The 27971-nt window shown below is 31.0% G+C and overlaps 1 protein-coding gene across 1 annotated transcript in view; it reads left to right on the top strand.

The window, feature by feature from the left end:
* The window catches only part of LOC129959066 (acetyl-coenzyme A synthetase, cytoplasmic-like), a 46139-nt gene that overhangs the window by 8812 nt on the left and 9356 nt on the right, over positions 1-27971 (top strand). The window contains exons 2-11 of the mRNA XM_056071862.1: positions 3805-3896; positions 9302-9405; positions 10241-10313; positions 14045-14120; positions 14204-14279; positions 17392-17504; positions 20105-20297; positions 24918-25051; positions 25144-25276; positions 26602-26658. Of these exons, the coding sequence (XP_055927837.1) occupies positions 3805-3896; positions 9302-9405; positions 10241-10313; positions 14045-14120; positions 14204-14279; positions 17392-17504; positions 20105-20297; positions 24918-25051; positions 25144-25276; positions 26602-26658 (1051 nt within the window). The remainder of the gene's footprint in view (positions 1-3804; positions 3897-9301; positions 9406-10240; positions 10314-14044; positions 14121-14203; positions 14280-17391; positions 17505-20104; positions 20298-24917; positions 25052-25143; positions 25277-26601; positions 26659-27971) is intronic.

The raw sequence follows: 27971 nt of genomic DNA, 5'->3' as shown, positions 1-27971 counted from the left end.
TATATAATATAAAGTATTGTTCTATTGATTTTTGTTTTAATTCATCTATTGAATGGAGTGCAAGTAATGCATTTCTTAATTTTGGATTTGTTAACATTTGCAGTAAGAACTGTTCTTTAAAAACATCACGAAATTATTTAAAGAGTTTGACTAAAAATTCTCAAAATAACAGTACCTTATAGAACCACAAAAATCCTTTTGTAACTTCGGTCGTAAAAACTACGATTATGCTTTCTATTTTCGATAATATATATAGTACGTGTATGCTGTAACTAGCAACGTATATGTTGCCGGCAATGTATGAAACGTTAGCAGTATATAGAATGCTTGGCATTTTTAGGTTAAGTATGAAATATGCGCATTATTATATACCTTCCCTAGGCATTGCATATAGTAACAACAAGGTAAGCGAAAAGCATTTATCGCTTATTCTTTCTCTGCTGTTCGTAGGATGCTTATTCGTTCCCTTTTCTCAGGCCCATAGGATGTATTTTCATCGCGGCTCCGTTAGTTATTCCTAACTTAGTTTCGTTTCTCGATGGAGGATTTCCCTCTGTTGTGACTTATGGCACTTTACAAGCCCGCAGTCTGTCAGCGATTTATGCCGAGTGAGCGTCTCTCTCTCTCTCTTTTTTTTTTTTAAGTAGCGCCAACTAGGGCCAAGAGTACGACTTAGCTACTTCATGCTTCACATACGCTTGCACAACCCCTTTTTAGAGGGGAGCACATTCACACACCTAACAGATAGAACAACCATGCCCGGACCGGGACTCGAACCCGGGACGCCCAGATCACGGGGAAGCTTCGCTACCTCTATGCCAGGACGCCGGCTAGGATTTCCCTTAACTACTCTAACAAAATTGCGAAGCTCCAATCCAGGATGGACCGTTTCATATGTGGAAAAGAGTATGTCCTCTGCAATTTGCGCACTTTACTTTGGTGTAATTTTTCCCTTCTGGAAGGCAGTCTTTATTGGTGGTTTCGGGGTATATTACACACTTGAGACTTAATCTACATCCCATAGATTCGTAATTCCATAGTTGTTGGTCGAAATATGATGATTTCTACTTAGTTTTCCTATTTCTGCACTTTAACCATAATGTAAGACAGACTGCCAAGTTGGTAAATATCCTGAATGTGCTCTGTTTGAAACTGATGAATTTGAAGATAGGGAAGGGTTCTCCGATTTTATAATTTTTAGTTGATTCACCTTATCTATCATAAAGTTATCTCGGTCCTAATTTTCTCCAGACTTGTGTTTACAGGCAGCCCTTTTATCATCACTTGGCACTCACAAACAGTCTTTTTTTTTCTTTTCTTTTTTCTTCCAAGTAACTGATTAATTTCTGCACATGGTCTGTTAACTAGACAAAATTTGATAAATTCATCAGCTTCTTCGGCCTTACGCTTAAATTATAAACCGTATTAAGTTCTATGTATTTGATAACCGTATTCGAGCGTTCTATGTAGCATTATTGGGAGAATTTTTTGTTTCGATTTGGGGTGGGAGGACGGCATTTTTATCGGTATCAAGTATTCCATTTCTGTTTTGTGTATTTACAGGTTCACTGACAACTGCTTTTATATATGGGATAAATTCCTTGTAAGTTTTATTACTTCTTTTTCTCTTTAGCACTTGAAAACCATCATTACGTGTATTTTCACATTTTAGATATAATACTTCTTAAACGATATTTGCGTCTCATTCTCCCTTTCATCTTCCTTTTTTACCCTCCACTGTGAGGGCAGCTTTTGATTCCTTCGACGTTAACTTTCTTAATAGCCCCCTTTCCCTTTTTTTGTACTCACCATCTCATGTTATCACCTTTATGTTTAGGCTTGGAGTTCATTCAATGAATTATTATCTATGTTAACACTTCTGTTATTATCATTACAATTATTTACTAATTCTTTTTCTGGTACTTGGCCAATGTGCCTATCCTCAACACTTTGACATATACTATCATAACTAGCACGATTAATATTACTAGTTATCTCACTTATCAACATACATTTCATTAACGTTAATACGGTTATCATAATCATCAACATACATTTCATTAATATTGCTAGAGTTATCATATTTCTGAATATACATTTCACTATTATTATTTATTTTATTAGCGTTTGCCTAATTCCTGTTATCAGAAACGTCTCATGTATTGATACTTTCTAAATTAATATTAATTTGCATTACTGAATCATTTACGTTACTTTCTAGATTTTTACAAACATCATAGACAATACTATCATTAAAATTTTCATCTTCGTCACTAGATTTGCAACTAAGTTCAGCATCAGTATGTTAACTATGCTCTTTAAGCTTATTTTTTTAATCTTATCAAAAGTTTTATTATAGTATTCATTATCATGAATATTCTTCTCAATACTCAATAAAAATGTCTACCACTTTCCCATGAGTTTTAGTATTTGGCCTATATATCTTCTTTTCAAAACGGAGTATACATCAGGGCAATCTTTATATAGCGTTAGTCCATCAAGCCTTTCCGTAGTTAGTCTTATCCTATTCTATAGAACTTTCTCAATCTTCATCAATTCCACGATGTCGAGGGAGGCAAATCGGTTGCAAATCCTGTTAGCAGCCTTCCATCATCAAGTACTGGAGCTACTTTTGCCTTAGAAGGCTGATCATAATAAGGACGGTTCGGGCTCAATCTCAGTCGACAGCTGCAACAGTACAGGAACGATAGTTTTCGTCGATGGAGAATTCAGGAACTCAGTACAGATGCGTCTTCATTACTCGAAATCTCCTTCAGATCAATTTTTTCGAAAAGTTAAATTGCATCTGACCATTCTCTACGATTTACCCGCAGGAAGACATGGCCATTGTCACAGTCACATTGCAGACTTCTGATTGGTTCTATCCAAAACGCCACTGAACCAGCCACCAGATCCATCCTTCAGCTTCTAAGCTTAGCTCTATAACCAGGACTCCTCTATGATGACTATCCCTTGACCTCATTTCTCTTCCTAGTCTCTCTCTTAGAAAATTTTGTAGTTCATTGAACTCGCATTCACTTTCCAGTTATCATCAAGATTCAGCTGAATGTGAGTAGCGGTGCTTTCCGCGCTGCAGGAACCACAAACTCTTTTCCCTATGTCCCTCACCAGAAGATACGTTATCCACGCCCGCTTATCTCCCTCTTGCTAAATGCAAGTTGAACTTCATTTTGTAATCGCACTCTACAAATATATTAGAATTGTGTAAATATTATCTTTAAACGAAGCGACACTTTATAGATTTTCCCTATGTAACAGGACTTTCAGATTATTCTAGTAGTAATGATCTGATTTAGTAAATATTTGCAACTACCGCAACAAGTAGGTAATTTTAATGAATAAAAAAATAATTACTTTAATTTAAAATTTTGGATTATTTTTAAAATAACAATTTCAGAAATTCCAGTAAACAAATAATGTACATCCTTTTGAATATAATAAAACTTCAGAATGAATACAAATCACGTTGAAAGATTTTTTGAGATATTTTTTGTTGTTGCTTGGTATAAATTTGTCAATTTATTTGAAACTCAGTCTTCAGATAATACATTTTCATTTTTAGAATTACTGGGAATAGCTCATCAATTACATTTTTAATTTTACTTTGGCAAAGGCACTCTCTTCTTTTCATGTAGTTACAAAACATGAGCTCAGTAGTTTTTCTTCTTTTCTTAAATAAACTTAAATTATTTATTTTGTGAAATGTAATTATTATTATACTTAGTAATGCAGGTCTTCTTTTTTTCAGCCCATCATGTAATTTATATTACTTTTATTTTCCAGGGAAGGAAATGAACTAAACGACACTAGAAGAATTACTTATAAAGAGTTACTCGAAGAAGTCTGCAAATTCGCCAATGTCTTGAAACAGAAAGGTAAGACCTCATATTCGTAAACGAATTCAGACATGCCTGCTAAAGGATAGAAACGAATATCATGGGTAGTTAGCCTCATGTGTCGCATTGCGGTAACCGTTTTTAATTTGAAACATGCATCATGTCTGCAAAAAAGTCATGTCAGCTTAATTGTTAGTTCTATCGATATATCGGGGTTGTCTAGCCACAATTGATGGCGAATTGTGCCAAATTTAATGGCAGCTATGGTTACACATTCTTGTTAGACTAATTAATGGGGGTGATAGAAGAGTCCAAGTGGAAACCTGTCCTATTTCTGGTACGGTGGAAAATGCACTAAATCGGAAAAAAAGAAATTGCACAGGACAAAAAAACCCGCATATTTGAAAAAAGCAGAAATACTTTATAATGTGACACCGTTTCTATCAAAATAAATGGATTTAATGTCAGGTTACAAGCATCGAAATATTGGTGAAGTGCAAAATCGAATTATCGTCAAAATCTTTTACAGAACATATCATAATTTATTATTATCATTTTAGTTATAATTAATAAATCTAAAAAAATCGGGCCTTCCATTAGCTTTCGGAAGAACCTTTAATAAACCATATCAAGGCTCTCATACAGGAACATTTAGCACTTTGATTTCAATATATGGAAATCGGCGTTCGTCGAAGAAGGTATTCGTCTACTTTTCGGCAAACTGATGGTGGTTAAATAAGATATATATAAATCCAGCATGTGGATTCTCTCAGATATGTAAATGTCTATCAACATCCACTTGTGGGTACAAAAGACGATTCAATCAGCCTAATACTTGGCTTGGAATCTTTGGCTATCAATTAATGGGGCTGTATGTGCCCCGGGGTTCTTTGATAAGCAAAACATATTTGGTGTTTCAAGAACATCATTTGCAGTCCAACAACCAGAAATAACTTTCTAACACGATGAACTCCTGTACATTCTTCATACGTCACATGTTAGGATAAAGCAGTGTCCGTGGTCTGCTGGTCGTACGAAACCATTTGGTTGGCCTCCTAGATTTGATTTCTTTGTGATTTACTAAGCAAAGGGTTTACAGAAAAAAAAAAAAAAGTCTCCAGTTTGCAAGACTTCAGTACCCGGTTCCATGTGAAGCAGATAGGTTTTCGTTGAGGGGAGTATAGAGGTTGCTCATCATTACTTGCAAACTACATAACTGCTATACCAGATTTTACTTCCCTTGTCTTTGTCCTGACTCTTTAATCTGCCATTTTAACTATGATAGTGTTACTAGGAAGAGATAATATGAATGAAAACTCTGTGAAAGATCAAGTGAAACCTTTAGCCTTATCTTTTAATCACTTGAAAGATGGGGAACACAAAATCATTTCGTAATTCATTTCTGCTCATTTAAATTATTAAACATTGAGTTCCATTGCTTTAAGACTACAAACTGTCGCCTCGAGGAATTTCTCTACGTTAATTGATTTGTTACATGTAGCATCGAAATCATTTAAAATCTTCCAAAATAGTGATATGCAAGCATCATAACTCAGTCTCAGAAGAATTAACTTTTTTTTTTTTGTTCAAATGTTAGTGTGACAAATATATATTCCTGAATACGACTTACCAGAGGAATGTTTAAATCAGAAATTTTTCATTGGCACATTTATTGACTTAAATGTGCCGATACAACAAATAATTCTTTACGATATTTAAAGGGCTTTCCCAAATTGAAGAATATGCTTATCTCTAACGTTTTAAAATTTACCTATGACCTCTGTGCAGTATTGTATAATATATATATATATTACTAATAATAAATAATCGTGTGTGTGTATATATATATACAATAAAAAGTATCGCAAATCTTATTAAAAATGCAGGGAAGAAAATTGTTCGACAAATCAATTGATATGATAGAAAAGGAAGCCTTTTGAGGAAAAGAATTTTTGAATCCATCGACAGATCCATCATGGATTAATTTAAACGATATTGAAAACTATAAATCTTTATTGAAAGAGAAAATACGCTAGCGCAATTGAATTTCGTTTGAAATTAAAGACTAATCCACAAGTAAAACAATGTCCTCCTCTTCCTAGAAGGATCAAGTTTATAATCAATATTCTTCTTGAAGGTCAGTAAGCTGAAAGTTGGATCAAAAAATTATTTTGAAATAATATTTTCTGAAGTCATCGTAGAAAAATAGTAAATTTTCATTTAAAATTGGTTAATTTAAATTTTAAGAACATCGCTCCGAGGTACACATTCCTATTCCACAAAGTATGCGTTTGGTAGCTGTGAGTGCAGTATTAATATAGATTCGATGACATGTGAACAAATTACTTAAACTGCGTCCAATATTTTTCATGTCAAACTTAATCTAAAGATTGTATATACATAAGACGTCTATTGTATCAATTGCATTTAAATATTTTGCATGTGCCCAAAGCAAATAAGTTGTCAATGGGAAAAGAGCTTATTTCGGCAAGAGCTTATTATTAATATTACAACTAAATATATATTTTCAATTCTAAAGTTTCATTAATTAATGTAGGCGATTATATGAAAATATTTTGATATTTATGGTGGTTGATAATAAAAAATGTTAAATTTTTTTACTATCCCTATAGCGAAAGGATGTCAATTAGTAAAATTCACTGCCATGATACGTTTATATCTAAATTTAAATGGGTTTATCACCATTTATATGAAAACAATTATTTTAGAAATCCAAATTTATTCAAAAAAACTCTCACATGCAAATATTTATCTAATAGTATATCATTCAATCAACAAGACATGAAGAAAATTTACTAATCACACTTTTTTTTCCTACAGTTGTAATTTCGACTTTGTAAAGAATGGCAAATAAGTTTGAAAAATTGTATATTTAAAATACATCAAAATACTGAATACTGAACAAAAATATAAAATTCTTTGTTCGCAATTGTGTATGTGATATTAACCTTTCTAAGCGAACAACATATTTCAGTAAAGAGGAATGTTTTGAAATGCTGATTATTTAAGCAGGCTTAACTGCAGAAAAATACAAATGCCGTTTTACAAATTTCCGGCATTCTTCTAAGAAGACTATTTAGAGAAGGGCTCGGCGCATGCACACTTCAAGATCTTTTCTTCTGAGGGAAGGAACGATGAAGGATGAGGCGTTCATTACTCTACAAACTAAAAGATGTGCCCGTATAGATGGGCAGTTATCCTGTTGACAATTTCTTAATCTGCTTGTTACAGATTAACTAACTAAAGTTGTAGCAGAAAATCACAGGCTCATTGGTAAAGTGCTGAAAAAATTAAAAATTTATATAAAATTTGTAGTGCATTTTAGATGCAAATTTATAGTATTATTAAAAATAAACAATAAAGGCCTGAGATTCTATGAATTAAAAAAATTCATAAACGTTCAAATCACACACACATATATATAATGAATCGAAACAATAATAATTGCAAATTTCAGCTCATCGAACAAAAAAAGTGAACAAAACGTGAAGTTTACCATCCTATAACTAATTTCTATTCATGCTTAACTTTTTTCACATATAAGAACTACCTCTCTGATTTATGGAAATCTAAAGCAGAAGTAGCTCCGCCCAGCGTTACAGACGGCATTGAGAAATTATACACACAGAAATTGACTTATTTTTTAAGTTACCCTCATAATAGTGCATGAGTGGTTAAGGCAAAATATGCATTGTGGAGAATATTTGAAAGTGATTACTAGTAGCTCTCGGAATTCGTAGACTCTATTATGGACAGCTATCATAAGATCTGGACCGATGTTTAGAGTATTTCTGTTGACTCTGACTTCAGGTAGAACCATCCTGACTGATTAGACTGATTTGATCCAGATGGATCCATCAGTCGTCACTTTAGGAACAACAAAAATCCCTTTTACATACAATGGATTCGTCAACAATGACAATTTTCTATAAATCTGTTATGTGGCATTTTCAGTAACTCGTTTGTTGATCCCATTCCGTACGGCAGTACGTAGAATATTGGTTGATATATTCTTTGAGTTTTAAATGGCACTGTGCCACTGAACTACAGGACGAATTGTCTGTGGCAGTACTTCCACATATATGTTTGTAATTAGATGATACTCCTCCTCACCTCACATCAGCTGCAGTTTGGCTTAGTTGAGTTATATTTACGTCCTGTTTTAAAGCAACACTAAGGTTATTTCCACGTCAAATGTAAGAAGATGGTTGAATGCGGAATTTCTTGATAAGTGAATCGGCCTTCAATGAGCTGTTGACTTTGTTCCCATTTCACCTGATTTGACGCCTCCAGACCTTTTTTTAAGGGTCCACTTAAGTTTTTCTGTGTATAACAAGCGAAAATCTGTTCCTGCTGATAAAGCTGTATGTATAATACTCTTTCTGTAAACGTAGCAGATCTTTGCCAACGAATTCAAGAAGCCAGTTTTGATGTCAAAAGTAATGAAAACTATTATCGCGAGTACTCAAGTATTTTGACGAATGTAGCTTTGTATAGTTGTTGAAGGAGCTCAATTTTTGTATTATTGACCATTAATACAAAAATAATTGTATATTGACTTTCAATTGATGCATCATTTGAGCACTTTTAAAATTAATAAATGCATTATTTTCTGATTCCATTTTTTAAGTAAGCTGTTGTGATATGTGCATTATTTTTAAAATGTTTTACGATAAATACCTTGAAACAACTGTCAAATATATTAATAGAATGGTTTAAGTGATATTTTATGTTCTTATACATAAATAAAAAAATATTTAACTAATTCTCGTTTTTTACATTACAAATTCAGTTTAATAATTAAATTTTTGTAATTTTTTATTATCAGCTATAGAAGTCAAAATATTATCATACCTTATTTAATCAACCTTTAGAATTGAAAGCATATGTCTAATTGCAATATTTAAGAAAATAAACTTCTGTTCTACTTTTTCAAACATCCTGTATAAAGTTGTTTTTAAGATTAAAATGACTGTCTGACTATTAATTTTGGGTTAAAGCACGAGAACTATCTAGCACACTATTTTTCTATTTAAAGTTTTAATAATAAATAAAATAAAAAGAAACTTTAAAATCATATTTTCATCAATGTAGTAAAAGTATGATTTCAAAAATATTTCCTCCATTTTGATTTATAATTCATTAAATACATATTATGGAATCTTGAAATATTTTTTCTTAAATTCTCTAAGTCACGTAATTCATATGGAATCGAAATTGAAAAAAATTACAGTTGTCCGATTAACTGATAATATTAAAATGGTATACTAACCGAGAAATCACAAGCATAAAAAATTTGATGAAACCAGGAAATGAGCAAAAAATCTAGGACCAAATTCTATCCTTCTAATCGTGAAACATGTTACATAAAAAAATAAATTTAAAAAAACCTTTGGTTCAACAGTTAAATTGTTCCATTTCAGGTGTGAAAAAAGGCGAGAGAGTGGCCATTTACATGCCAATGATTCTGGAATTAGTTGTGGCAATGCTGGCATGTGTGCGTCTGGGACTCGTTCATTCCATTGTGGTAAGTATGCTTTCGGAAAGGTCCCAAAAGAGAGAAACGTCCAATCTATAACTGATATTACAATTTCACACTAGCATAATTTTTTAACCCAATAATTTAGAATAGATTTATCAAAATGACAGGACATTATCAAATATAAGTGGAGAACTCTTCCAACCATCCAATTTTTTTGGCCAAAACAAAACAAAACAAAAAACAATGTGTTTTTTTAATTATTTTTTTTATTAAGTATATCTTTGGTATGCAAATATGTCTAGATAATTTGTCATCACCATTGAACATTCCTCATAGTTTCTGTTTCTTCTGCATCAGAAATTGTTTTCATAACATGATCAACTCCTTTCTATTCATCATTTCTTTTCATTTGAAATTTGTCTGCGTTTTATTTTATGTTATATTAACATCAATTTACAATTTACTTTTTATAACGTGCATTTGTGAACACAGTCAGATAAGACAAATTTATTTTCCTGATTTTTGGTTATTAATACATGAACTGTGTAACTGGTATCTTCCATCCGCCATGAAATGTATAAATTGCTGAATGACTTAATTTTAGCTTATTCGATGTAGTTAAAAAAGTATCAACGAATTTATTTTTATGACTTTTAGTTATTAATACATGAACTGTGTAACCGGTATTTTCTATCCGCCATGAAATTTATAAATTGCTGCATGAATTCATTTTAGCTTATTCGATTTAATTAAAAAAGGATCAACAAATATTTATTCACCATCTTTTTATCTAAAATTATTGCAAGCAACTTTTCACATCAAATGATGAACCTACAATTATTATTTATTACATTCCTTATATATGATTTTTTTTCTTCAGTTTGGTGGTTACTCTGCAGAATCCCTTGCAGAAAGAATTCTAGACGCAAAATCGGCCCTTCTCATCACGGCAGGTAAAAATCCTTTTACTCTGAAGACTTTCAAGCTCTATCTTTTATTGTAATTAAGCTACAGTTTTAAATAATGACAAGTGAAACTGATGCTAATAATTTTCAGTTTGAGAATATAGATAAAGAAAGGGCGCATTATTATTAATCTACGAAAAAGCAGATACTAGTTTTTTTAATTAAAAATCCAGAAGTCAAAGCAAAAACAGAAAAGCGTACAATATAACTAAAAGAAATTGGAATTTCAATTACATTCATAAAATATTTGAATTTTTCAAAAATTTCTTTTTATGATATTCACTGTAAAACATATTATTTAGAGTGCCTCAAGCTCTTACATTTTTGTTTTGATTTATTATCACGTTTTTATATTTGTTTGAATTTTATTATATTCTATAATATACTCTGATTTATTATGTTTTTTTTTTTTTTGATTTTTTGAAACTTCTTTCTGTTTTTTAATGGAGCAATAAGAGTGTAATTTTAATTATTTTATACATTTAAAAAGTTTAAAAAATTTATTTCACAGAATCAATTACCTAGAAATTTATATTGTTATGGTATGATAATTCATTTTTCTGAAAAGTAACTTCAAGTAGTACCACGGATATCAAATAGAAATGTTAGAAAATTTATTGATAAACTGATGATTATGTTTTAAAAATATTATGAAAGCATGCAAATATACAACATTTCAAATCTCCAGCATATCAGCAAGTGTACAGAAATTTGATTTCACCTTTACAAGATTGAATTTAGGATATCATTACTCTTTATGGTATACTTCTGTTTAAATATATTTCATCGGAGCACAATGTTTTATTTCATAGTTTATATTACATAATTACATTACTTTACATTATTTATTAGGGAAAAAAAGAAAAGTCGACTTTCGAATGATCAAAGAGACAATAAGCTTACTCTTTTAGCTCTTTGACTACTTATATGTCCCACATGTAGTTAAAATTCCTAGTCAAACGATTGATGACTTCGAAAAATAGCGAGATGATCGACATTCTCGGAAAAGATGCATATTTTAACAGGATATTTGAGATTTCTATTAGCTTCAAACTAGCAATTACTTAGTTTTGAAAAATTTCGTAAAAATTTACTGCGCATCAAAACAGTCGCGGATTTCCGACTACCAGAGCCACTGATCTAGGCGGGTGGAGGGCAGTAGGTAAGTTGATTAAAAAAATAGTTGACTGAATTACCAAAAAAAAACAAAAAAAAACATTTAAAACTAGAAATCCAATGAATATGAAATATTAGCACTTGTCATATATAAAAGATCAGGTTCCTATCTGTTTCATTGCTTTCACTTTGTTATTAGAGTATTTACAGACACTTGCTTAAATAAAATTTTATACAGATGCGTATGAGTAATAATTGATTTCCTCGAAGTTACAGTAATAACAAATGAACAGATAATAAATTTGAAAATGGGATCTCAATTTATCGCATAATATTTATTAGTATTGGGCGAAGAATGTTTCATCGAAAAACAAGCTCGGTCTTTATTGCATGTCTGGAATATATTAGCTGTAAAAAATCTCTTCTGATTCAGTTCGTGAATTAACAGAATTCACAGAGGAATTTTACTTTTTCATGAGAGAAAGGAAAATTCTACCTCGAGATTTTTACCATGTTTTAGATCCCGAAAAAAATATGTCTATGAACACGATAGGTTGAAAATATAAAATCTCACATGTGACCTTTACACCAAATTTGTAGATATCTATCAAATTTTTGACGAAATTCATCATTGTAGTTTGTCTACTTATCCGCGTTTGAGCATGTAAACATAAAAACTCGACAAAACTTAGGGCTAATAAATGTGGGAAATTTGCTATAAAATTTTATCACCAGATTTTTTATTGGAGAGAAATTTTTGCAATCCACTATAGTACGTGTTATACAGGAAGGTATATTGAGTAAAAATATCTTATCGATATCCGGATTACTTTTTGAAAAATTGTACAAATTCAAGTAAATAAACTAATTACGTAAGTAATCACTACTAGTACTTTTCTATTTGAAATAAGGGAGTGAAAAAAAAACTACACCAGATTCTGATAGTGTAGTTTGACAATTTCAATTTGCTGTATGGTTATAATTCAGAAGAAAGTGGTGTAAATGCCTTTTCCGATATCTCAAGACAAGTACAGTTACACTCGCAAACGCTCCTTTCTAAAGCTTTTCGAGAAGTAACTGTCATAAGAGTGTCCTTTCTTTTTTTCCCCAAAGTTATAAAACATACTTCTTACCAAATACCAAATTTATAAAATATACAATGATGTTGAGGCATTAAAAAATAACTTTATTATTGACAAAGTACACCGGCTTTGTCAATAATAAAATATATTCTATGTACAAATGAAGACAAATAAGCGTTATAGATGCGGTAAATAACAATATAAGAATTGTCTTGAAATTCAATAAATAAAATCAACATAAAATTAAAGATGAAAGCACAAATACAATGTCAACTATGGATTTAGCCTCATAACCCACCTCTAATAGCGGCTCGTGCGCTGTCACTTCCTTGTAGTGATTTTTGTAGAACTCTTCTATCCAAGATTAGATTACTGACTTGATAAAGGTTATGTTTGATAAAGAGATTTTAATTAAAAAATTTGAATGAAGGAAAATTTTTTTTATTGCTTTTGCTGCATTCCTTTCTCTCATCTATAAATGTTTTGACATTTGCGGCTGTCGATGGATAAGTAGCCAAAAATAAGCTTTCAAAGCAGTTTCTACAAGAAGAAACTGGACAGTGAAACTTATTGACTACTCGACATTATTTATTTGAAGCAATGCGATCACACAGGCGGGAATCTTGGGGGTTTCACGAATTGGCAACAATGGAGCTCTTGTTAATCATTGGATCAGAATAACTATTAAACTACAAATATATTGTTATTATTATCAACTGAAATACGGTTTAATAAAATTCGTTTATTTTTTTTAGTTGGAATTGTGGTAATTTGGATACGAATTCGGCAATTTTTGAGTACGTATTGATAAAGTTCAAAAGAATTTTTTCTTTGCTTAAGAGCATTCTGATTAGCATCCTGTTTTCGAACATCAGTGTTAAACACTTTCTCCATACTTGCGAAAATTCAGAATCAATTCAAAGCACATTTTTTTTTTTAAATTTCAAAAAATACTTTGAAATGGGAAGTTTGCATATAAAAACTGAAAAATACACACAAAAAAAAATCAAAAAAGGATTTTGAAAAAAAAAATGGAAAAGTTATTCTTGAAAGGCATATAAATTTTTAAGAAATAAAATATGTAAAATACGATTTTTTTTAAAGTAAAAAAGGAATTCATAATTTAGTGTCTCAAACACACTAAACAATTGATACCGAGACTTTATAAGAAAATACTTTTAACAAGATCTGATTTTATATTTATTCCGCTAAAATTTCTGAATCAACTTTTCATTAACTTCTTTATGGACTTCAAATTTTGTATGTTCTCTACGGCAATACAATATCTTAATATTTTCATAACTTTATTATTGGTTACTAACTAAATGTAATGAAATTTTTGTTGAATACCGAGTAGGGAATTTCAGGGAAAATGATTACGATATTCCATCACATTTGTAGTAATCAATTAAATTAATGACTAAAAAGTAAAAATATTTTATATATTATATTTCAGAAACTTGTTTTTATGAAATTCATTAACTGTTATCTTCTATTCCTGAAATTTTGCTTCGTTTCCAGATGGTGGATACAGGGGGCAAAAACTTGTCAATCTGAAATCTATAGCGGAAAAAGCCATTGAAATCTGCAACGAAAAGTACGCATGCAGCTGTTTACCCTTTTCTAGAATTTAGACTGATGAATAGTGGATTAAAAGTTATCTATTTTATCTACTTCTAGCGGACACAAACTGAAAGCTGTTATAGTGGTCAGACATGTAGGGAACAGCGAACTTGGAAAGCAGACTAATATGCAGGTATCTACTTGAATTCACCCTCTCCGATTGACTTTCATAATGCTTTACTGCATACTGGTGCACTCATTTTCTCAATTGAAATCATCGGAATTTCAAGTGCCTTAGCCCAATTCATGCAGCAGCTACAATAACATTAATGAAACCTATTCATTCCCAGTAGTCACGGAAATAAAAATATTGTCTAAGTATAATAAAATGGCTATGCGTGACACGTCGCTCGATTTTTATGTCGTCACTTTGCGGCAAATTTTGTTATTGTTCCTGTCTTCAAAACAATATGGGATATGAAAAATCACAGTACATATACTTTCTGAAAAGACACTTGGGGTATATAAATATAAGAACAGAACACTTTAAACGCGCATTTATTTGGTCGCGTTTTCCAAAACTGATGGCACAAATAGTCTGACGATCAGCAAAAGAGTGAGCTTGGAAACGTTTGAATCATTTAGGTATTCATCCGCGTCTTACAAAAACTTTGCAGGCATTTCTAACAGGGAATAGTGACAGCGTTTAAACACGGTGCGTCTTTGCCAAGAATCACAAATAGGCCCAGTTGATATTCTGCGTAGACATTATATAGATTCATGATTTTCTCTTAATAACGTGTAAAATCATCAAAATAGCCGTTAGAAGGCCCTGGATATATTTAGGTACGTTGTCGAAGCTCAGTAACAAATACATTGGCCGATTAATATTTGCTGCGGAATTTTTAATGGCAGGCTTATTAGGTTAGTATATTAAAAGAATTAAGATAAGTGGTATTTTTACAAGATATAATATTTGATTTAAAAGACGTGCCGTTGCTTCGATTCCATTATGTATGATTCGAACCTGACGATGGCTATGTTTTATGGCTATTCAAGCCATAAAACATAAAGCAATGGCCAATGGAAATATTCTAGTCCAATAATAAATCACTAGGAGCGGCAATTTCATTGAATGGTTCGCATGTTCATAAAAAAAATCATACTATGTATTGAATAAACGAGACAAATATTATATTTTTTAAATGAAAGTATATTGAATAAACGAGACAAATATTATATTTTTTTAAATGAAAGTATATCACACATTTTTAAATTTGCACTAAAGATTTTTTAAATAGAAACTCATAAAAATGTTAAGCCAATCGAAGGGGCAATATCTAAACCATCGCTATTGCAAATTTTAACCGTTTCCATCAAATAATTATTAAGATATATCGAATAGCCAAAAACTTTCAGAATAGCATAATTTCCACGTTTTTATTATTTTTTATTTTTTTAGGAGGTGGTATGTAAACTTCACAAAAGGATTCTCTTACGAAAATATAGAATCTTTCAAATGGAACAGAAGGCAAAGAAAGTTTTCAACATTGCTTTAGATTAAGATATTTTCTCCCTTGTTTAAAAAAAATAAATGCTAAGGTGAGGAGAAAAAATTTATACATGTAGAAAATTCTACTCCGATGACATTTGAAGCTCCCGATTACTGTTGTAGAAATGATTTGTTAGATTTTTAATTAGTGAAAAAAGCACAGAAGAACAATTTTGTACAAACTTAGCTTGAAACATATGAATAAATAAAGCGCTATTCAATAAAAACAAAAGTAATTCCTTGTGTGGATAATGCAGTGTCACTAAATTTTCTCGAAATACATTTTATTATACGAAATAAAATCTTATAAACATTTAGATAACTATTTTTTATTTTCTACGCTTCCAGATAAAAAGAGATTATGTATTAAAAAATTCTTACTAGAAGCTTGAGCATTCAAATCACCAGCACAATGTTATTTATGCTTCAATTATAAAAAGATATTTTCAGAAAATAAACATCTGACTTTCATTTTTCAGTTTCTCCAAAAGCTTTTAATTTGAACTCATTTTATTAATATTAATTGCTAAATATATCCACATTTTTTTTTATTAATTTAAACAATATGTCCCGATAATACTATTTATATATTATTTATTTGTAATTAAATATATAAGTAAAAGGATAGATTTCAAATTCTTTTTTCGTCTTGCTTCATTACTAATAACTGTAAACATAAAAAAAAAAAAGATCTTAAAGCAAAGTTACTGTAGCTAAAATTAAAACTTCAAAAAGGAAGGTATTAATAGAGTGATCTATTTGTTGCATTTGCATATTTGGAACAGTCTGTAATTTTTTTTTCGCTTATATCAGCGTTATTTTGTACTGATTTGTCTAAAATTCTATATCTAGGAATTTCTCCTTATTCTGGAGGTAGCAGATAAGAAATTAAGGGTCACAATTTCAAAATTTATTAACTTATTATAATATTTTTAATAGAAAAAAATGTACACACATAAAAATACAACGAAATTTCCCTTATTTATAAACGTATAATAATCGAGCATTCAGCTCTGAAAATTCTCTAATATTCGAAACACCACGCAGGAAGTAAGCACGCATTTGGTGGAATATGTTAATGGCAGATAGACTGCGCAAGCTTAGATATCACGTGATTTTTGAGTCACGTGATCCTATTAGGCACCAAAGAGGAAAGACAGTTCATACCATCCATCAAAAGCCATGGCCTAATTTCTGTAAAAATCGCCACTACAGGAGATAGCTTCAGCATAGAAGCAGGCTCACCCACAACTGCAGAAGTCTCCGTTTGTATTTCCTAAGCCGCTATTGTGCCGCACTGCTAACCAAAGTCTATTGCGTTCTCAATATTTTTACGTCTATATACTAGAAATAATGCGTGTTTTGAAATATAAGAAACTATTTAAAAGATTTGTATTCAAAGCAAGAAATTTATTACTGAATCATACCAAAACAGTTTTTCAAGCATTTTCTCATGCCTCAATAACAAAAGTCTCTTTTATTTTCCAAAAACATAGACTCAGGAAGAGAAGTTTGGCCTAAAAATTTCATGTGTATTCTGTGCCAATCTGTCACAATCAATTTTAGATTTGTAAAAAATTGATCTACTTTTATTTTACTAAAGAAAAAAGAGATTTCTATTTGTAAGTGAACATCTAGCATAACTTGCAGTAAAAAGGTCTCATAGACAACTGAGCATGTTAGCAGATATCATTAAAATCAAATGAAATTTTCAAATGCCAGTCAATTAAATCTATAGATGTCATTCTTATAGGACAAATGGAAAGAAGGCGTCTCTTTCTGGCACGAAGAAATGCAAGGTGTATCTAATACATGTGATCCAGAATGGATGGAGGCGGAAGATCCATTGTTTATTCTTTACACAAGGTATGGTCGCGGTTTCATTTATTTCTTTTCTTTCAATTCCCCCTTAAATGCTAAATATTAGAATGCATATAAGTACAGAATTTTCATTTTATTTACGCCTAGTGAAATTTGAAATAGATGAAGTCAGAAAAATTAAAAATGGATATTACATAAGATATCTTGGAGTTTTTAATCATTATAATAGTAAATATTAAGAAAAGTAAGACTTATCGTAATCGGTTAATTTAGAAGCCAGTGTATTTTTGGTACCAAAGATTCTTACTAACTTTATAGGTTTTTCACGTGCAATTCAATGCAAAGCAAAGCGCTGTCTTTTGCCCACCAACTCTTTTTGTAACATACGAAAATGTATCTTTTACTCTAGCACATTCAAGTAGGTATCGGATATAGACGTAAGTTCAAACCTTTTTCTGAATAAATTTTGTAAAATATTTGAATGAATTCAAGGAAAAAAATTGAACAGCAATAACTTAATTAAATATTAGAACCAAAACAGAAGGAAACGCTATTTTGTTGCATTTTAGAAACTTGTATTGTGTGACACAATCTCTGTAAATTCCAATCTACTAGGGTACTGATAACCTTATTCTCCAACTGCAGCGCAAGTAATGAACATTTATGGTCATACTAAATCAATGACCTCATGAATTTTCAGAAAGGATAAATAAAATTCACCCTCATTTGTAGAATTAACCAAAGGAATTTTATCTCTAAAAAATTCCAGCTTTGAATTTTGCCTAAGCATTCTTTTGTTATAGTATGCACAGCAAAGTCTATTCGAATCCAAAGTTTTCCTAAAATCTAGCTTTAGATGAAGCAATAATTTGATCACTTCGGACTAAGGTTCACTAATGACTTTTCTTTCGTCGGAAAACTCGTAGGCTCATAATATAAGGATATATCGAATGTCCCATTGCTGACTATTTGAAGTTACCCATTAACATTCTCCACGATCAAAGCTTCTTTCAATCATGACATGGCTCCCTACGAAAAGACAAATGCTTATATATTATTTTTCTTTTCATGTGAAAAAGGAGTAACTCTTCAAAGTTTTCATTATTTTCATTACACTGAATCTCAAAAACTGAGATGTTAGAGCAGTATAGTTAATATCAGTTTAAAAAAAAATAGAAGGCTTTTGTTGTCCATTGTTAGATTTAGAGGTATGTCTTAATGTAACTATATAAAGATGAAATGTGAACTGCTTAGTTCATATGGCAATATTAAATAGATATTCAAATTAATTTAAGAAGAATCCAATCGGTATTGTCATTTAAAAATTTGAATTAGCTTGCATTCAGTATACAGGTTGGTTAAATGTGTACTGAAGAGCTATTTTTCTAAGATCATTTAAATTTTAGTTTTTATTCGTATAATTATTTCCCGAGTAACTAGCAGCGTTTTTGAAAGATTACTTCATTTCATTGTATATGATTACATGGACATAATCGGAAAGTTTTTTTACATTCTGTGCAATGATGCCAGGGAAATAACAACAACTCGCAGCACGTAAGTATTCATAATCTAAGAAAGCCACTATTTATTATTTATGACTATCATAATTGTAGCGTTTCAAATATTATCTAGAAATGCGCCTTTCATTTTGTAACTCTTTTCCACATTTGCGGTAATTAATTGGTTTCGTGGAATTTCGTTTCGTTTATTCTGTTAACAGCTCACTTTTTTTTTTTCAAATGTACGAAAGTTGTGAAGGAACGCACCACAAAAATTTCTATTAACACTCCGATTAAACTCTCTGATTTAGAGGATTTACTATATCCATTTTTCGTTTATATCGCGATCACATGACCCCAAAAGATCTCGACATTTTGCTTCTTCTTTTTAAATCTTTGTAAGCTTTTGTAATTAAAACATTTTAAAAGTAAAAATGTAAAGAAAAGAATTTTTCTAATATAACTATAATAAAATTCAAAATCACAACCCTTCATTGCTCTACAAACCACATACAGAAGCCGCGTTCGAAAAAATAATAAAGGAATTTGTCATGTAGCATATTCAGTCCATAACTATGTTAGATGCGGAATTAAGCGTTTTATGGGAATAGTAAATGAAAACGACAGGGAAACAATCTTCACGTAGAAGAGCAAAATATTGGCCTGAAGGTGAAGAAATAGAAACAGCAAGTAATAATATTTATGACTTGAACTTTATTATTCGATTATAGTAGATATTTAAAGTTTTAGCGAAAATTCTGGAAATTCCCTGTGAAAACGGATATTTATTACAAAAAAATCATAAAGGACACTAGGTTTATTCATTCCCAAAACAAATATGGAGGAGATATTTTAATGCTATGATATTCGGTGATTCACTCAATCACGTAGCTACTAATTCATATTACTTCTGCAAAAGAACTGAAATCGTCGCTCTTCCATCTTCTGTTTACACCTTGTCCTTAGACAAAAGAATTTTATTACTCGTGCTACTATTATTTCTTCTTTAACTGGTTTTGACATTGTAAGAAATCCTTCATATTACTTATCAATCAATTATGCATTTATCTGATGAGAAAATCATACAGATTCAATTAATCAGATGTTTATTATCAAGGGATTTATACCATGCTTCTTTTAAACTAGTGGTTCAACCGGAAAGCCGAAAGGAATTCTACATACAACCGCTGGATACATGGTATACGCTTACACCACATTTAAATATGTCTTTGATTACCATGACAGGGACATATATTTCTGTACAGCAGACATCGGGTGGATTACTGGTCATACCTACGTCACATATGGACCATTACTGAATGCTGCTACTTCTGTTATGGTCAGTATAATCATATATCAATCAGATTACTGATTAAAATAAACACAGCAATTTAAAAATTGCACTTGCAAATACTTGAGACATTGATAAAAAATAAATAAACCATAGCCAAAACTAAAAAAGATATGAATAAAAATAGTGCTTCAAAAACTATTAGTGTACTGAAAGGCATTTTTTTTTCGTTTGAATTATTTTATTCGATTTGACTTTTAAATTATAAATAATTGTTATAAATACTGAATAATCTTCAAATTATTTTTTTTCTGAAATTCACCACCAGGTAGTGCCGTTCACATGATAATTAAATTAAATTAATAAATTGACACACAATTTTCTTTAAAAAAATTAAACTTGTGTATTGCCATGGAGAACACACAAATGTACAAAATTTCAAAACTCTAGTTCCTTGGTAAGTGAATGATAAATAGATTACAAAATTATATCTTTAGAAGAATGAATGAATTCAATTTAAATAAAAGTATGCAAAAAATAAATTGGTTATTCGAATGGAATACACTCCTCAGCAATTTCACATTTCTGGATTTAGTTGCACTAAAATGTGAATCTTCGAAATTTCCTTTTTTTTTTTTTTTTTTTTTTTTTTTCAGACGGGATCTTGAGCTTATTATTTTTTTTAAGTGTGTCTGTGTAATAACGCAATGTTGCGGTTTGAAAGAGAGTTGAACTTTAAATTATTTTTATTTTGAAATTTATTATTCGTAGATTTTACTAAAGTCGTCAGGAAACACTTCCCCTTTATTTCTAGTGAAAGAAAAATTTACAAAAACATATATTTATTGCTAATTTGGAAAAATGAGGTAGTTCAAGAAAATATCTGCTTGAATTTACCGACAAAGGGAAACATTTTGATTTATCGTTCTTCAATAATGCTTAATCTTAATAATTTTGCCAATTTTGAGTGTATTAAGTGAAAAAAAAATTAGTCTCTTGGGAAGAGGAAACCAAAAATTGGAGTTCCACTAAAGTGCGAATTCTCATGCATATGGGATGGAAAGGATACAATTGTCAATAAATTTCAAAGTTAAAAATGTATAAAAAAATGCCGATTTGCTTTTCTTCGAATAATTTTAAAACAAAACAGAAAGTTCTGGAAACATGGTCACAAACAGTTGCTCAAAAATATTAAATCAAATTTCAAGAAAAACCTTAAAGAGTATTGCAAATTGAAATATGTATTAATAAAATAGAGGTTCAAATGCAATAATTTATTCTCACTTATTTATGGATTGGTTTCGTGTTAAATTGGCTTAAAAATTGGATAACTTTAATTTCTTTGGTAACAGAAACGATAACATATAGAAAACCGTCTTTACATTTAATACCAGGAACAAAGATACAAGGTATATTTTAAAACAACATAGGGATACAAATGTGATTCAAAATTCAACGTACAAACTTTTAAGGAAACGCAAAAAGGAGTCAAATCACAGAGGAAATTATTGAAAGAAACGCCTACCAGATGATCTAGAAGACACTGTTTGACACTGCTGAGCTTGATTTTTATCACAAGTGATTAAAATGTTTTTGCATTTTACGAAGCACAGGCATCTACGAATGTGCCATAAGTGTAAAGTAGCTGATTTCAAAAAAAAAAAAAAAAAAAAAAAACATTTTGTAAGTGTATCACATTACGCACCAAAATTTGCATACAAGACTTTCTGCGGACCCTGCCTTGGTTGATCAAAATCCTGACCAAATTGCAACTTCTCAATCCATATAACGTAGGAAGCATTTTATATGCAAGGTTTGGTTTGGTTATATTAACGTCCCGTTTGAAGCAACACTAAGGCTATTTTGGGACGGACCTCGTAATTTTGAACCGCGGTCAGACGACGAGGACGACACCTGAGCTGGCACCCCTCTCTCCACACCACACCAGCGGGAGGACGTTTGGTCATGACGGATTTAACGTGCAACAGACCCCCTTACACGACGGTTCTTCAGTGGAATTGGGTCTCGAACCTGAAACTCTCCGGTTCCAAAGCCGATACCTTACCACCAGGCCACCGCGGTCCTTTATATGCAAGGATCACGAAATAATTGCGCATCCTCTTGCTCACCCTTTCGCATATTGTCTACTTCTCCTACTAGGCTGAGCCGCGGTGGCCTGGTGGTAAGGTCCAATCTTCGAAACCGGAGGGTTTCAGGTTCGAGGCCCGATTCCACCGAAGAACCGTCGTGTAAGCGGGCCTGGTTCACGCCAAATCCATCGGGGCCAAACGTCCTTCAACTGGCGTGGTGTGAAGTTAGGAGAGGGGGTTCCAGCTCAGGTATCGTCCTCGTCATCTGGCCGCTGTATAAAATTACGAAGTTCACCCCAAAATATAACTAAACTAAAAACTAAAATCCCTAATAAGTTGGAATCACCCAGTATTCACATTTGGGAAAAGTTACTCCCGTGGTTAAAATGTGTGCTATTATTCTTAGATATTAACTTGTATTTGATGGTATCAAAATGTGGCGCAATTCAAGTGAAAGATAAATGAAAAGCAAATTTCCCGTCACTGCTCCATCGATTTTTTTTTTTTAAGAATCATATTTTTAATTGCCCAAAACTTGGTTATCTTACTGCGAGCCATTGCACCTGCGACTTCCATGAATTTATCTGTTCTATATAAAAAAAGGAAACATAAATATTTTATGTATGCTTCCTAAGGTACTGAAACTCAATTCAATATTAATCTAAATATTTCAGATAAATGAATTAAAATCTTATTGAATGAACTCAGGCTAAAAGAAAACAAAGAAAAGGCATTTCATATGCCAGCAGCGATTATTAAAAACGTAAAAGTGCTGAAATATTAGTAAAACAAGGTAAAAAAATAAACGATAGCGCTAAATGCATACTAAAAGAACTTATTTTGCATAATAAAATCAAAAGTGAAAGTGTCTGAAAAAAGCAGTTTTAGCATTGAAAAAAATTGAATTTTTATTGAAAAAATGGAAAGTATTCTATGAAAAAAATTGAATTTCTACTGATTGCGTTTAAATTAACTTTTTAATTGATTAAAATTGGAGAAAAATCGTATGAAAATGTAATTAATTCCGCTGATAAGCTAATTTTTTGAATTTCATGTCAGACATAGTGAAAGTAACTTTTGTGAGTTGATATGCTACAAAGTTATAATGGAAAATTTTAAAGCAATTTGCGTGACTTCACCCCTTTTACAGAACGTAGCAATTGTTTTAAGAGCACATTTAATCCTTCTAGAGGCTTAGGAACATGTGAGCCAAATTTCGTTTAAATCTGTCAAGGGTCGTGAGATTGTATGAGGTTCAAATAAACAAAAAATTAAAACCGGACATTCATTTATAATTAACCATTCCAAAAGAGATCGTTTTGAAGAATAATGTTTCTTTTCCAATTAAAGCGACATTCGCCTATTCAAATTGAATTTCTAAGAAAAGAAAGATATGATTTTACCTCAAGCCCAATCGCAAAATTCTAGACTTCAATTGTGTATCATTTGATCATCCATATAACTGTTGTAATTGTTAATGGACTTCACGAAGCTGTATGCATCCTAGTTATTAAGTTGGAATATTCTCTATACTATTGTTTTTAGAATACTGAGCTCTGAACTGATTATTGAGGGTAAACTTGTAAAAAAGATAAAATGCTAATTTCTGTGTCATTCGTGTAACTCCTCATCTTCCTGGTTCCTCTCCGTACAAGTAAGAATCCTGTAATTTAATATCGGTAAATTGTTCTGTAAACACACTTAATATAATGGTACCGGCAATTCAGAAAACGATGTTTGTATTCTTTTATAACTAAGCCAGCATTATGATTATCTACAGGGATTCTATCGTCTATCTATCGTTGGCATTTCCATAAGCTCCTTGTTATGAAAAACGTCATTCTTTTAGAAAATACACAGTTTGCGAGCAAAGAGTTTTATTTTCTTATTAGGCAGTCCATTAATTTTTCTGAGATATACTAATTGATCAATTTCTTATATTTCTTTTCTTTTCCTTATAAAGTCGAAGTTACAACTGTCGACTAATCAAGGAGGGCAACATTATGCATAAATAGCAAATTTCTTTGAAGGCAGGATGATTGGATAATGTATTATTATATAATTATTTGAATATTGCAGTTTTTCTATATCGAATAAAGTCACCATGCTGAATTAATGTTTCTATCTAAATTTGTGAATTGTCTCTCTAAATTTATAAATGAGCACATCTCTACAAATCTTGCAGATAGAAACATGAAACTTTGTGTGTGTATAAATGACCGTAAGAAAATATTTTACTAATTGAAACTTTAGCTGCATGGGGGGATGTACAAAAATTTAATTTTTAAACTTTTTACTATCAATCTCCATAGAAACTAAAATGTTTTCGAACAATTTTTCATTTTATTTAATGAAAATTTGTAATTGTAAGTATATTTCTAAGTAAAATATTTAGAGAAATAAAAACTTATTCCACTTTTTTGGGACACTCTCTCTATATATATAGATTATAAAAGAATATTGTTTTACTCAGAAAAAAATTGTACTAATTTATAAATTCTTGTTGCAGTTTTCAAAAATGCTGTACGAATGCAACTAGAATTTTTCTGTAATTTCGCAGTATTTCGTTTTTTGCTAGTTTGAAGGAGTACCATTTTATCCAGACGCTAGCAGATTTTGGAATATAATTGACAAGTACCGGGTGAGCATCTTTTATACAGCTCCAACCGCAATAAGAGCACTGATGCGCTTTAGCGATGATTTTGTCACGAAGTAAGTGAGTGCTAAAGTTCTGTTATTTTTTAAATAAAAAAATCATATAAATTATCAAATTCATCTGAAATAATTATTTTATTCTTTTCAAGAACAAAACGCGAATCCTTACGCCTTTTGGGCAGTGTCGGCGAACCGATCAATCCGGAAGCCTGGCTTTGGTATCACAGAGTAGTTGGAAATGGCCGATGTCCAATAGTTGACACATTTTGGCAAACGGAAACAGTAAGGAAATTTCGATACTTTGCAATGTTCTCTTTCAGAATTGCTTTCAAATGACGTGAGCGTTTTTTTTTTCATTGTGAACTTTTGTACCGTGCTGATATGTCATTTACCATCAATGAATGGTAATGTAAATGGCTTTTATCAATGGCAAGGTAAATGGCATATATTAAACAAATAAAAAAAACGTCATGCCATTAAAGCGGCTCTTAGAAATAGACGCGATGATGCGATTTCTCACGCATGATGGAGATACACATAGATTTGTTCATAGCAGAAAATCTTCTTGTTTGCAATCATTTTAGAAACATATTGATTGACTAACAGATTTTAATAAACTGTATAGTTTTTAAGACAGCTTTTAAAGTGCTTCCGCTAAAATTATCTTTAAAATTTTCATTTCAAGAAAACCCACATTTCATCCTCTTCATGTACTTGAAGGCTTTTCCATATTATTTAACTTTTACATTTTATTCTAGTCTTTTTCGAGTTCGTGTCTTAACATTATTTTTATTTTTCTTATTGCTGTTATTTATATTTCAACCATTGGTACATTGAATTCTAATATATATTCTTAGTTTTCTGCGTATCTTATCTCATTCGACAATCTTATGAAAGAAAAATCAAATCCACCCTGATGCACGACTCTGTTATTTGAGGTCCTAGGTTGAGAAGAAAAATCTTGTTCAGTGTAATTCTTTTCAAAATGGATTGAAAATAGAAATTTAAAAAAAAAATTGTAGAAATTGTGGAAAACACAAGAGACCTACTTCCTTACAGAAGCATCATACTGAAATAAAAAAATAACTTTATTTTTCTTGCTTTAATTTCAGCAAATGTATTTCAATACAGGGAAATTTTTCCCTATTGAGTTTTTAAACGTCAGCAACTTCTTTTTCTTTTGCCATTCTCTTCAGTAAAGCCTCATTGTGTTTTTCTGCAAATGGTCATGGCTCAGATTAAATAAAAATAATAGTTGAATCAGTAAACTCAATTTTAATGCTATAAGCCTCAACTGAATTAGGCATTTTTTTAAAGATTACAGCAAAATAGTGCTTATCTTTCGAAAAAAGAGGAAACATTAGATATCACAATTAACTTAATTACGCTCCATAAGATATTCTAATTTTATTCATCAAATTTTAAAGCAGCTGTTTTACGCACATTGAGAAACGTACAGTAAAATTAAAGGTCTAAAAATTGTTTTGATACGCCTAGATTTTATTTTTAATATTTAGATTTAGAAAATTTTCAGCTTTTATTTGTGTAACCCCAAGAAAGCAACATTTGAGTCACCAATTTTCCTGTGGTTTCATATTTTTTTGCAGGGTGGCATTGTGATCACTCCGTTACCTGGCTGCACAACCCTGAAACCAGGATCTGCGGTAATTATATTTACTTAAAAAATATTTTATTTAAACTTATTTCATTTTTTTTAAGTTTTAAGTTTTACTGATTTTTCACTCGCTTTCTAATGGGTTAGCTTTCAAATCTTATACATTTTTGTATTCACGATGACAATAAAACGTTAATATTATCAGATCTTATTTGTCAGTCATACGATTAATTTAAATACATTTTGATTCCATTCGATGGCGCCACTTGGTGATACATACGGCAAAAATAAATTTCAAGATTCCATAATATTTATAACATTGAATTATAAATTAATAATTTTAAATTAGATTAAAATTAAAATGCCTACTATTTTTATACACTGACAAAAGTGATGTTGCGGCGATATTGACTTTGAGACATTTTTGCCGACTTGGAGCCAAATGCTTGATTGGGAAATGTGTGGTCTTGAAGCTGGACAAACCTTGTTTCTCGTGATACGAAGAAATTTTCAAAATATTTGACTTCTCACCTCTCCAGATCATAAAAAGCTCACAATTCAGTTTCAGAGTTAGCTGAGTTATTATACGAGGCGAAGCTTAGTGAGCTCGGCTACTGGTGAGAAGTATCAGGCCATTTTGAGCCACAATTAGATGGCAAGAAAGTTCCAAAGCTTCTACAAGATATGACAGTATCTGATTACAGATTTACAACGAGGTAATTCCACATACATTGTGAATTAGTTTTAAAACTTACTGTATGAATGAATATGAGAACTTTCAGTAGTTTAGAATATATTAGAATGGTCGAACTTAATCTGGAAAGGAACACATCATTTTGAGATGTAGTCAAATGAAGAGAAATGCAATCACTGCATGAGAGTATAAAGTGTACTGTTGTATAATTCGTTCTGGAACGGATTTGTAACCATTTCACAGAGTAAATTATATAACAAGGATTACGCAAACCAATCCTGAAATTAAGGCCAGCACGCCCATTCAAACAACCTGTGATATATTTTGTATGATTTAGGTAAGATCAGTTGCACAGCTTTTAAATGAAGTTTCTTTAGAAAATTTGCAAGATCAAGTAATTGATAATGGAGTGGAATAATGATATAATAATTTAAATAAATCCATTTATAAAATAAAGCATTTCTTAATGTAAACTAAAAATTTCTTTTTTTTATATTTCCAGGCATTTATGAAATGCAAATCATTTTTCATTGTGCTATTATCGCCATTTTTTTGTTATTTAATTCTATCTTTGTTTTATCAAGTGCATTCATAAAATTCTTTCGAATATAAGGCTGATAATATCCAAAAATAAAGAGAAAAATTTGTTAACATGAAATCCGTTTTAT

Source organism: Argiope bruennichi, chromosome X1, assembly GCF_947563725.1.
Source record: "Argiope bruennichi chromosome X1, qqArgBrue1.1, whole genome shotgun sequence".
Taxonomy (NCBI): domain Eukaryota; kingdom Metazoa; phylum Arthropoda; class Arachnida; order Araneae; family Araneidae; genus Argiope; species Argiope bruennichi.
This window is presented reverse-complemented; position numbering and strand designations above follow the sequence as displayed.